At 44.8% G+C, this 12,250-nt stretch overlaps 1 protein-coding gene across 1 annotated transcript in view; it reads left to right on the forward strand.

Moving 5' to 3' along the window:
• Positions 1–8,965, forward strand: part of MICAL3 (microtubule associated monooxygenase, calponin and LIM domain containing 3) — a 160,337-nt gene extending 151,372 nt beyond the window's left edge. The window contains exons 34-37 of the mRNA XM_058022952.1: positions 464–529; positions 2,883–2,982; positions 3,941–4,014; positions 4,099–8,965. Coding sequence (XP_057878935.1) covers positions 464–529; positions 2,883–2,982; positions 3,941–4,014; positions 4,099–4,283 — 425 coding nt within the window. The 3' untranslated portion in view covers positions 4,284–8,965. The remainder of the gene's footprint in view (positions 1–463; positions 530–2,882; positions 2,983–3,940; positions 4,015–4,098) is intronic.
• The last annotated feature ends 3,285 nt before the right edge of the window (positions 8,966–12,250 follow it).

The raw sequence follows: 12,250 nt of genomic DNA on the forward strand, positions 1-12,250 counted from the left end.
CTGCTTACAGCTGGTGAGACTTACTGTAACCCTGCTTGAAATCTGACATTTATCAGCAGAAGTTAAATACATGTCTCTACTCCTCCTGACATCTGGGTCACAAAGCTTTTGTTTAAAGACCTTGCACCTGAAAACTGTACATCAGGAAAAGGGCAGTAACAGTAACCTCCTGCCTGGTGTTTGTACAGCTCAGTAAGAGTTCACCAGTACCTCAGTCTACCTCTTACCTGTTATCTGTGCTTATTAGGGACATTATTCATCTGTAGACTGTATCCCTTGTTTCTGCTTCTCCATTTCTTGTATTTTTCTTTTCTTTTTCTTCTTGTGTTTCCTTTCTTTCTCACTCTTATGCTTTTTGTCCTTTGCTTGTCTTTTATTTCACCCCTTTCCTCCTCTTCTGTTCCACTTCCAACTTCCTCTTCCTCTCCTGCCTCTTCCTCTTCCTCGTTTGGTCCTATTGAAGTTGAGCCCAATGGCGGGACACCACGTCGTAGACCTCTCTCCTTCTGCCCTTGCTGTGCCCATGAAGGTAACGTAACCTCACACACCCCTGTCCTCCTGCCCACAGCTGGGTTCTCATAGCAGCACTAGTCAGCCAGTGACCACAGGGCCCCCAGCCCTTTTCTTGCTGTGTCCCCAAGCCAGCCTTGTCTGTAGCTACCTGGTAACCAGCTTCTCTGAGCCTGTGGCAAGCTGTTAAAGGTACAGTATCCCTTTTGCTAGTCCCAGCTGTGCAACAGAAGGTGCAGTGACTGGGAGGGACAATGGGCAGCAGCTGTGGGACCAGAAGTGTCGCACACTAAAGTTTCTATTTTCATTTGGTGGCTTCAATCACTCTATTCCTCCTGAAACATGTTTGGAAGGTGGGGTAAGGGAATGACAATATGTTTCCTTAAATACTGCCTTTTAATTAGCATATAGGGATTAAAGGAATACTGTGTCTTTATAAGGACTGATTTGAAAAACATCCGTGAACTTTAAAAGCCAACAGACCTTAAGTTAGACTAGTTCTCCCTCATCTGTCTTGCTGAGTGCATTCTTTAACTATCCCAAATGGAGTTTGCTGTAGAGTTTCCATTGCCAAGGCATGGGGAAGGGGTTGTTTTATGTGTGTTCATGGTGTAATTTTGCTAACCACTTATCTGCTTTCCATAGTGCTCCCTCACATCAGTTGTCAGTGCTCCCTTTCCAGTCCTCCCATTATTCCTCTACTCATTGGCTGTTTAAAAATACTTACGTATTCCATAGGTCAGTAGCATTGTGGTTTTGGCTTTTTCTTAGAGGCATTTGTTTTCTATACATCCTGGCATTGGAAAGGAAGGGGAGACTTCCCAGTGTTTTCATGGCGCCACAGCACTGGACATCTGCATGTACAGTCTCCCTCTCCTGTCGCCACGTGGGCATATTGTGCAGAGATGCTCAGAAAGGAATGCTTGGAACTGAGCAACACACTGCTATCAAGTCCTCAGGGGCTCTTAGGGTGCTACATCCCAGCCTGATGTTCCCCCAGGGGCTGGTATGATGTATTTCCAAAGGCAGCCCAAGCTGCAGCTTACTAGGAGTTGTAGGCTCTCCCTTGTGTAACTGCAGGGCAGCGCTTCTCTGACTACTGAGGATGAGGCAGGGCATGGGTCTGAATTAAGTAGTTATTAATGTGCTATGGGTCTGAATTAAGTAGCCATTAATGTGGTATTTGTGCTGTGTCTGTGTTGTAGAGTTTGACTAGTAAGCTTGCTGCTTGATTAATCTAGCATTAGAGGGACTGTTTGAGAGTTTTTGTTCTTATGTAGGGAGTAGCTATCCACAATAACAAGCAGAGACAGGGGTGTTAGTTACCTTGGGATGCCTAGGGCATGTGCAGTGTAAGATTATGGGATGCAGCAATCCAGAAGTGCTGCTCAGCCTGATTTGAGGCCTTTCTCCTGCTTCTACTGCCACACAGGCAGGAATGTTGCCACTGGCCTTGATGGGGTCTGGTGTAAATCACAGCATTGAGGTGCAGGTTGTTCAATGTGGAATAAGTGGCCCAGACCAAGAGCTTGTCAGGAGGAGCCTCCTTGGTAAGTTCTTGTGTTTGCTAAATATCAACAGAAGGCTTTGGGAACAGCATTCTGCATTTATTCCACATGACTCCTGACAGACACAAAATTCATCGGTGGACTATTGAGTTAGTTTAGGAGTTTGTTCTAAAATAAAAGGACCAGCAAAGAGTTCTGTACTGGGTGGTCAAGGCCCAAGGTTTCTTTATTCTTCTTTCATATTAGCAAATGTGTCTGGGGGTTCCTTTTCTTTCTAGTGCTGGTATGCAGTGGAGTAGAATGAGTTTCTGTGTTCACTGTGCAAGGGGATCTTCCAAGATGAATAGGTATGTGTGTCTAGGAGGAGCAGTCAGAAAAGGTTTACTTAACTGTCGAAAAAAAGAGGAGACAAGATGTTACTTTTGGCTAGTAAAAGAAAAACTTGAGGACATGCAATTGAAGAAAACAAAGGTAAAACACAGGGAGTTACAATTGAATCCTTTTCTGATGAGCATACGTTTCAATAGCTGGCATAAGCATCTATAAAATTCTTCTAATGAAAGGAAAAGTTAAATACTCATAGAAATTGGGGCTTTCTGCAGTAAGAGTGAGGAAGAAACAAGTAATCACAAGAATATCAGAAACAAAATAAAAGTAGGCTCCAAAGAGAAGAGAATCCTTTTGAAGGTGACTTCCACTCAGCTGAGTGCTGTAGGCAAAGTGAACGGACCCGGCTTGGGAGTGCTCTGGCAGCATCTTGCTCGGCTTTCTTTGCACATTTTGCCCCATTGTTGTTTTTGCAGTTTGGGCTTGTAAGGATTGCAGGGTGTTACCTGAAAATTTACCAGGTTTCTTTCTTGGCAGGCATGGGTAAGAAGGATGACCCCAAGCTGATGCAAGAGTGGTTCAAGCTGGTGCAGGAGAAGAATGCCTTGGTTCGCTACGAGTCTGAACTGATGATATTGTGAGTGAATGTGGAAAAAATGGGGATTTTCCATAAATAGCAGTGGAAGATCTGTCAGTATTGTCTTCCCTGTAAGGCCAGGAGGTCAGCAGCCTCTTAGGCTGAGACAGGAATCCCAAATACATTTTAAAGGAGTGGTAGAAGAAAGAACAATAGTGGTAAGGGATTAAAGTTCCAATTATTTGTGCACATGCAGAAGTACAGGTATGTGAGCCCTTCTCATGCTGTTCTTGTATAAAACACATCCTGTTTGTGCAAGTGTGTTCAAGCTATGCAGAAATAATGTGAGACTCCTTCTGGTTTTGTAAAATTGTCTTCTAAGCATAGCCAAAAGCATTTAATTCAGCCACCTTGCCTTGTGGCCCTCCTTTCTGCCTGTAGTGCGACCCCAGTGCTGCTCACGTGGGCTCAAACGGTAAAGGTGTTTTCCTGTTAATGAAACTGGGGGGTTTTTCTGTTCCCCCCAAATTCTGTTTCAGTGAATTTCTGTGCAAATTCACTGAAATTAATTTGAGTGTGTCAGCTCACCTTAGCAATGTGGAAGCTGATGGCCTTAGTGGCAGAAAAGTCCCAAGGTGGTGTTTGCAATAGCTTGATAGTGTCCTTAATAATAAGTAATTTGTTAATAAGTAACTTTGGGTTTAGAGTGGGAAGTAGCAGGGGATATGTAGAGGCATTGCAGATTTATTTGCTCTTTGACTCTACTCTATATTTAGTTTGCACCACTTTTGGTATTGCACTTCCTAGCTTCGGGCAAATAACCTGAAATGCTAAAAGTGCAATTAAAGCTTTTAAATATAGTTATATATCTTAAGTTATTGAAGAGTTGTTCCAAACAAGATTGGTAAATGACACAGCAGATATCTAGAGAGGGAGCAGAAGCTGAGAATGAATATGAAGCAATGTATGCAGTGTTTTATTACATCTGGAACTTGGATTTCTGCTCTTTTCCTTTTAGTGCTCGGGAGCTAGAACTGGAAGACAGGCAGAGTCGACTGCAGCAGGAGCTCCGTGAGAGGATGGCAGTAGAAGGTGGGAGCAAAAGGAGATATTTCATGGATTGGATGTGTGTATCTCTAGCCTTGTGTATGCTGATAGATCTTGATATCTCTGTAGATCATCTGAAGACAGATGAGGAGCTCTCAGAGGAGAAGAGGATCCTGAACGAAATGCTTGAAGTAGTGGAGCAGAGAGATTCCCTTGTGGCTCTCCTTGAGGAGCAGCGGCTTCGAGAAAAAGAAGAAGACAAGGACCTGGAGGCAGTCATGCTTTCCAAAGGTTTTAGCTTGAACTGGTCCTGAGCTTAGCACATTTACCTCTGCTGGCTGTGTTGTCCAGTTGGCCTACCCTGAGTTTGCCAGAATTACATGGATATGAAGATGTTGAAGGGGAAACTTCTGAAAGGTTCAACAGCATGCAGAGATTTGGTTTGAAGCACTCAGAAGCCTTTTGATAAGCGTGTTGGTTCCAGAAGCTTAAGTTTTACATGTCTGCAAGCCAAGTTGAAGAAATGAGTTGAGACTGTGCAATCTCCTTGAGGTCCTGTACGATGGACCATGTTTTGTGTATGGTAGGAGGGAGGGGGGAATAATCCATGTGTGGGGAAGGAGGTTAAGGGAAGAAGTACCCTTAACTACATTGGATTTAAGGCAGTCCATTCCCTTCCCATTTTTACTACACCAGTTCTAATAAAAGGGAGGGAAGTGGCAACCTTTCCTGAAAAACCACAGCAGCCTGTAGCAGTGGAGTCAGCTGTCCAAGAGAGCTCCAGAAGCCCAGGGCAACACCTTCTTTGCTTTAGTCTTCCTCCCCACCAAAGAAACCTGCAGTTGATCCTTATGCATGGATATGAAGAAATACAAGACAGAGAAGATACTGCTGTGTGTGCTGGAACTCTCTGCCTCTTGGTTTTTGGAGAGAAGTGGGCATCAGTGGACTCTTTCCCTACCTTAGCCTCCTAAATCTTCTTGTGGGGAACAAGGGGAGCAGAAGAGAGAGGGAAGATGCCCACCTGTTTTGCTACACACTGGAGAGGCAGCTACTGCTGGCCTTAGTCTTCATGGCCACAGCTCAGAGGCTGGTGGGCTTCCTTGTTCTGTTTTTATTGTGACTGTTTTGACACTGGAAAATACTGCTGTGGGACAGTGGTAAGTGTGTGCTGGGGCAGGGGTGTTCCCAGGCAGCATTCCCTGGTTATTAGGCCCCCTAAAAGGGAGAAGCCCTTAAGTGACCGAACCACCATTAAGACTTTTCAGTGTTTTTATTTTTTTTTCCTCTGTATTTTGTTTTTGCACATTGGAAACAAAGCTTAAGACCTGCCTGGGCCCTCAGTCACTTTGACCCTTTTATGTCAATTAACTTATTTTTTTAATACTTGAAAGAAGATTCATTTTTGTATCTTTTAGGAAAAAAATGGACGAGTGATGGGTGTGTGTGCCTGCTGCATCCTACAACTTCCACTTCAAAATTACTGGACGTTGTTTCCTGTGGCTATTTATTAGTGTTCTTAATAATAATTTGATTGTTACACATATTTGATTGTGGAGGGAGTGTTTTAACTCTGTTAGAGAAAGACACTACTGCGGATTGGTCCCTGCTTCACAGCAAGGGCAGCCTTTATGTACCCATGGATGCATCCTGCCCTAGGAGTTTTCATCTATGAAAAAATCCTGTGCACTCATGGAGTTTAAGAATCTATTTGTGTTCTTAGCATCCTTTTCTTCCACATCCCACATTCTCTCTTTTGGACTAACAAACCTATATTTATTTAAATTTTACATTTTTATAACAAGAAAGCCAAAACTGTGAGGTAGAAATATCCCATATGTCTCTTCCTCACTGAAAGAGGAGATTCTCACAGTCCTGATACAGTTTGAGGGATTTCCATGAAAACAAAACCAGCACATTTCCTGCTGCATCTATTGGAAGAAGCTCCTTTTGGCCCAGTTAGTGAATCTGCTGCTTTTCAGCCAGGAGGGTCCTGACTGTCACCACACAATGATGGATGAGCAGGATGTGCACTGAGCAGCTCAGCCCCCCTCCCTGTGGGACAGACTCCCTGGGCAAGCCGTGTCCTTAACCTATCCTGCAGAGCTGAAGCAGCACCGTGCGCTGGGGATGTGTCCCATCCTTCACACTATGTGTCCAGAGGGTTTCCCTCCTTGGGATGCTGACTGTGTTCTTTTCCTGTTCAAGGAGTACCAAGGCTGCTTTCTGAAGTCCCTGAGAACAAGTCCCATTCCCAAGCACATTTGTACAGCCTACTGACTCTTCCAGCTGGAATTGACACTGCCAGTGCGAGGCACCCCAGCAGGGCTGAACATCCTTCAGTCTTTTGCCCTGGCACAGAAGTTTGCAAGGTCCCTTGCTGTTGGCTCTCTACCTCCTTCAGAGGGGTCTCCTGTAAGCCAAGGTCTATGATTTGAATTCACCTCTGACTTGGGAGAATGCCCCAGGCTGAGGAAGAATGGGTAGGAGTGTCCATGAGGACTCTGAGCAGTGCTGGTTGCTAACTATGGAAACCCGTGTTTTCCACCCAAAGTGTTCTCCCTTTATTCCACATAAGGCATTACAAATTAAATCCAGATACTCGTGAAACCAAGCAGACAGACAGGCAGCTGCAGTGCTACTTCATAACTGTGTGTGTTTAGCAAGTGGCACCTGCCATTCCAGCATCCCAGAGCGTTGGCTTTACCAGCAGGATTTCTAACAAACAGAATTCCCTCCCGTTTGCTGGTGCAGGGCTGCTGCCCAAGTGAGACTGGCAGTGGTAGTTTACAGTCTGCATTTGAGGGGCCACTGGAAGCTGGAGTGCAGGAAGAGGGAAGAAAAGATGGAAAGTTAACTGTAAATTGTCTTGTGCAGAGAGTTGGCCTCAGTCCATTTTATTGTGCACTGGGTATATGGACCACATCTATCTAACTTGTAACAGAAGGTCATTGAATGTGAGCTGTAGAACTAAAAACACTTCTGAAGATTCTTTTTAGATGGTTTCTTTTCCCTTTCATGCTGAGGGACATTTGCCAGATCTTTGCAATGCTGAAGAGTGAAATCACTTCAGGATGTAGTACCTTACAGCACAGAAAACCCACATACTCCAACCCTAAACTCTTTGGGTTGTGCTGAAGGCCTCCAGCAGTGAGAATGAAAACAAAGAGCTAACATCGCACACACAAATTGATTAAAATACACAAAAGGGAATGTTAAAAGGCCTTTTTATATCAAAATGGTTGTAAAAGGCACAACTTGTTATTTGCTGTTCAGTTGCACTTTAAGAATATGACTTGCATATCAGATAGTGGGATTTTTTACTCTCTGAATATTTTTAATTCAAATTTTGTATTTTTAAAGCTGAAGAAGGTTCTTGTGAGCACAAGATCCCTTATTTGTATCCGAATCCGAGCAGGATGTTGTAGATCTTTGCGCTGCCCGCAGCGCGCACTCAGCCACGTGCATTCAATGACGTGTGTCCATTTCACGTGTGAGGAGAGCCCGGGGACCCTCAGCTCCCCAGGCGTGGGCACACAGGGGTGGCTGTCCCCAGGTGACACGGGGCTGGCCGTGCTTCGTCCCGGCAGCCGGCGGGAACAGAGCCGAGCGCGGAGCCTGAGCCGCGCTGGTTCTGAAATGGGCACACCGAGGATGGGGCGAGCCCTTCAGCCCCGGCGGGGAAGGGAGGGGAACACCAGCTCCTGGCAGGAAACGCCCAGGGGGTAAATGGAGATGGGGGAGTGAGGACTGCCAGAACAACTAATCTGCTGTTTTCACAATACCAATTATTTTTAAACTGTTCTGTTCCTTTTAACCATATTGTCATTAAAAGTCACAACTGGCTGTAAAATTCCGAGCTTCGGAGAACTAATGTGTGGGGAGGTGACGAGACATTTCAGCTCCAACTTTCAGACATATTCCTTCTTTCAGTTAACCAATACCCCCTGGTCTCACTAGGGCATGTTATAAACCGCATTGCTGAACATATTTTAGAGCAAACCGCAAGTTTTAAAGGTCTGTCCTTCTCTCTCTGTCTCTGCATTTTCTGTAAATATTTGTTTGTATGTAAAGGCACCAGTGGATCCTTGGGCTACCCCATGGTCAAGAATCTGAGTTTTGTGCAATGCCTAGGCCTCTGTTAGAACACGGTGCTTGCGTAGAGCTAGTCACCACATTTGTGTGCACTCTGGTGGGTTTTAATATTTTTATACATCCTAATCCTGAATGTTATGAAGTATTCTAAGTGGTCTAGACAGCATGATCTAGAGCAGCCGGCAGTTCCCTGTTGTGAGCAGCTACACCTTGTTTGGTTAACATTCTTCTAAAATGAGTTTCCCATTAAGTGTTTACACCACACACCGGTGGATTGAGAGAGGTGTTGTTGCATTGTAAAATCTCCCATGTGCAAACTGAAAAGCTTCAATGGGAATTTCAGTTGTCACTGTCTGCAAGGAAGGGAGCTCTAAAGCATACTAAAAACCAGTCTGTATATAATCACAGAGAAAGAGATTGCTGGCTGTTGACCTTTGCAAAGTAACAGAGATGGGAAGCTTTCCAAAAGTTCCTGCTTTTGGGTTGTCCAAGCCTGCTACCCTGCCTGTACATGCCTGCTTGGCAGGGTAGCAGGCAGATGAGGATGTGACTGAAAGCAGGTGTGAAGGGGAGGATGCCATGTTCTGATGGCATTGCAGTAATTTCAGTACTCTGTATCTGTGGGTGCATGCGTGTGTGTGTGAAGTCTAATCCAGACAAAGGGACTTGCTTTGGCACCTGCCCTTTTGTACGAACGTGAACTCTGATATTCAGATTGTTCAAGGCGCTTACGGTTGGCATGTATGGAACGTTAACAGAAAAGCGAATACCCTACCTGTACAAAACCAACTCTGTTCCAGCCTGTTTTCTTCTATTTGGTTGTGTTTTATCGTTTGTTTTCATGCACACTTGCTTCATTGGTGTTGAGATTTTAGCACCTCAGATGGCCAACTGAACTAAAAAAAAAAAAAAAATAAAGTCATTAATTATTTTTTCTTTTTTGCTGGTGGCGCTATCGTTTCTTTCCTCTGCTGTTATTTCTTTGGTTGATGATTGATGAGGAGATGATCTAGAGATAAATCTGGGTGTTAAAAGTGCCTGCCTTTAATTACTCTTTTGCTGACTCGCTCTCAGCCACTCTGAATTATCTGATGAAAAAAAATCAACAAACATCCCCAGTGCCTGTGCATATTCCATATTGTTTCTTCAGATTCTCAGTGAAGTTACTGAGAAGAAGGGATGAAGGTAATATAAATTAGTAGGATTTCATTTTTGTAGCTGAATCTCACTTCCTCAGCCTGCAGTACTAGCCTGAACATCTGGTGTAGCCTGATGGTGATGTAGCAGCATTCAGAATAATATGGGGAGAAGGACATCAATGCCTCTGTGCTGACTTTTAAAAATTTTCCTTTTTTTTTTTTTTTCTAAGAAGCAGAAGTTTTACACAGGATGATGGGGGAAATCCCAAACAATGTGTTTCATTTTCCCAGCGGGGGAAATCCCAAACAATGTGTTTCATTTTCTCAACACTCCACCATTCTTAAAAAAAAAAAAAGACAAAGGATAAACCCTGGTGTTCCTATGGTGGTGTGATAAAAGGAAACCTATTAGTGCAGCGGGAGGAGGACACGCCTTGGATTTCCCCTTGCCTCCCCGCTGCCTGGGGGCTGGTGAGCAGGCTGTGCTGCAGGTGGCAGGAATGACAGCTCTGTGCAGCTCAGCAGGGCAGCAGCTCACTGCCTACACTTCAAACCTTACCATTCTTCCTGTTCTTTTGGTCTCTTGCTCTCCCCCATAGTAGTGGGAATAAAAATAGTAGTGAGAGAAAGCTGTGGTTACCCAGGGATGGGGGATCTTGTGCTGTCGGCCAGTCCATAAGGATTTCTCACTTGATGCCAGAAGAAAAATGGGATGTCTAGAAAGTTACTGCTGGGCTCTAGGACACAGGAGGTTGATTTGCATCCATAGTTTCCAACATATATCATGGCTTTTAAAGTTATATTGCAAATTAATAAGTTATATTGTTAATTCTCAATCTCCATTAGGAACAAAGACATTCTGCTGTTTCACAAACTGTGGATGGAACAACGGGTCCAGGAATAGCTTTATCTGTTGTTAGCTTGGGCAAAACCTGTCAGCCCTTCAAGATGAGTGCTCCTGCACAGATTAGCTCTGAAATTACACCAGGGAAAGACCCTGTAACAAGTAAACCCCACCCCAGGAGCTCAGCCTGGTGGCAGCTGCTGCTTTCCTTTTCCCTCGATAATGAAAGTAGCCTCCAGAAGCCTCTGACCCTTTCCAGAAGTGGCATTCCATGCCCAGGAAGCTGCCTCACCCACCCTGCGAGTTCCCCTTGGCACAGAAGCACAAACCCCTCCGTGCAGAGGCAAGGAAATCACCGAGGCAGGAGGGTGAATGTTCCCTCGGGAGCACAGGAGAAAGGTTGTCAGTGGGTTCATCAGGAAGTGTGCAGAACCTCTTTCTGGCAGCAGCAGATATATTTTATCTTATACAACCCCTCCTGGCTGTACTGGGCCTGGCTAAAGACAATGAATGTAACTTGTCAGGAAAAATAACTGTGGGAGTCATTCCTCCAACCCCCCTGCCTTTCTGGCTTCCCTCATGTTTTACAGGGTTTTTTTTTTTTTGAAGAGTCCTCACCGTCAGTGCTGTGACAGCAATCAGCAACTGCATTTTTAAGTCACACATATTGGAGAATGAATACCTAATCCTGTAAGGATTCTACCTGGCCACACATCTCTTAAGAACTCCAGCAGGTTCTGAGTGTATCTTCCTGCTTGAAAACCTAAGCATCAGCAGCAATGGAGCAGTTAGCAGAAAAATGACCCTGTAGGGGATGAAAGCAACAGTGCTGGCATGGGGCTGCATCTCCTCCTGGAGCCACAGGGAAGAAGGAGCCTCATGCTTCATTTTATAAATATTACTTGAGGGATATGATGAAGAGTTGCCTCCTTCTTTAGCCTGCATCTTTTTACAAGCACTCAAAATAAGGAACAAAAAAAAAAAAAAAAACAAAAAAAAAAAAAAAAAAACCAAAAAAAAAACAAACAACCCAACTCTGCTCCAGAAACCAGCTCTGGAAAAAGGGCTATTATGCCTGTGGGTACCAGGAAAGTGGATAAACTAGTATTTCCTAACCTGCTGAGTGTGTGGTGCATTTCTCAGATGCAGAAATCACATGCCTTTCTGTAAGCAAGAGATAACATCTCTTTTTGGTTATTCACAAGTTCTATATAAATATGTAATCCATATTACTCAGATACCAGAAACAAACGGATATAAAAAAAACCCACAGTGATTTCTCAAATAAACGAACACACTTTGGGCAGAAAGGAGAGAGGGGCACAGTGCTGCTTGGGGCAATGCTGACTTCTCAGGACAAACCAGCTTCAGGAAACAGAAACTTCTCTTCAGTTCCTTGAAATTTACATATTTGTGTGCCATTGTTTTCTTCCCAACACTATTCCCAATGGAAAGCCAACGTGACTCAAACATGAATCAGAATTGGCTCTGTTTCTTAGAATCCCAGACTTTAAAAAGCGCTCTAAGGTCAGGCACCCCGGCACACTCTGTGGGGCCATTCAAAGCCTGAGTGTGGCACTGGCATCGTGATTGGGCACTTTTGGAAGGAAACTGTGTCAGGAAGGACACCTGTACTGAATGCCAGGTAAGCATTGCTCTAAACAGAGCTACGTTGAAGGATAAGGCTGTATTAAGTAGTAATTTGTTGAAGTGGGGCTGTATTACTAGACTTGAGGGTTGTAGCAAGGTGGGGCTCTCCTGTTCTCTCCGGCAGCAAGTGACAGAATGACAGCACAAAGTCCTAAACTGTACCAGGGGAGGTTCGGGTTGGACATGGGGAATAATTTATTCACAGGAAGGTGATTAGATTGGAGTGGGTAGCCCAGGGAGCTGGTGGAGCCACCATCCCTGCAGGTGTTTAATACTGGATGTGGCACTCAGTGCCATGTTGGCAAGGCGGTGTCTGGTCACAAGTTGGAGCCGATGACCTCAGAGGTCTTTTCCAACATAATTGCTCCTGTAGCTCTGTGATTTTATGCCTATAAAACGATCTTAAACGAAAGTCAGCATTTATATGGCGGGGAGAGAACTGGCTGTAGATGGCGTACGAGGAGCCTTTGGCCAAGCAGCACCAGGTCGGGACCCATCAGAACTCCCGAGCGAGGATCGCGGTCGGGAGAACTGCGGCAGAGCGCGGATCGGG

Source organism: Melospiza georgiana, chromosome 4 (genome assembly GCF_028018845.1).
Source record: "Melospiza georgiana isolate bMelGeo1 chromosome 4, bMelGeo1.pri, whole genome shotgun sequence".
In the NCBI taxonomy this organism is placed as follows: domain Eukaryota; kingdom Metazoa; phylum Chordata; class Aves; order Passeriformes; family Passerellidae; genus Melospiza; species Melospiza georgiana.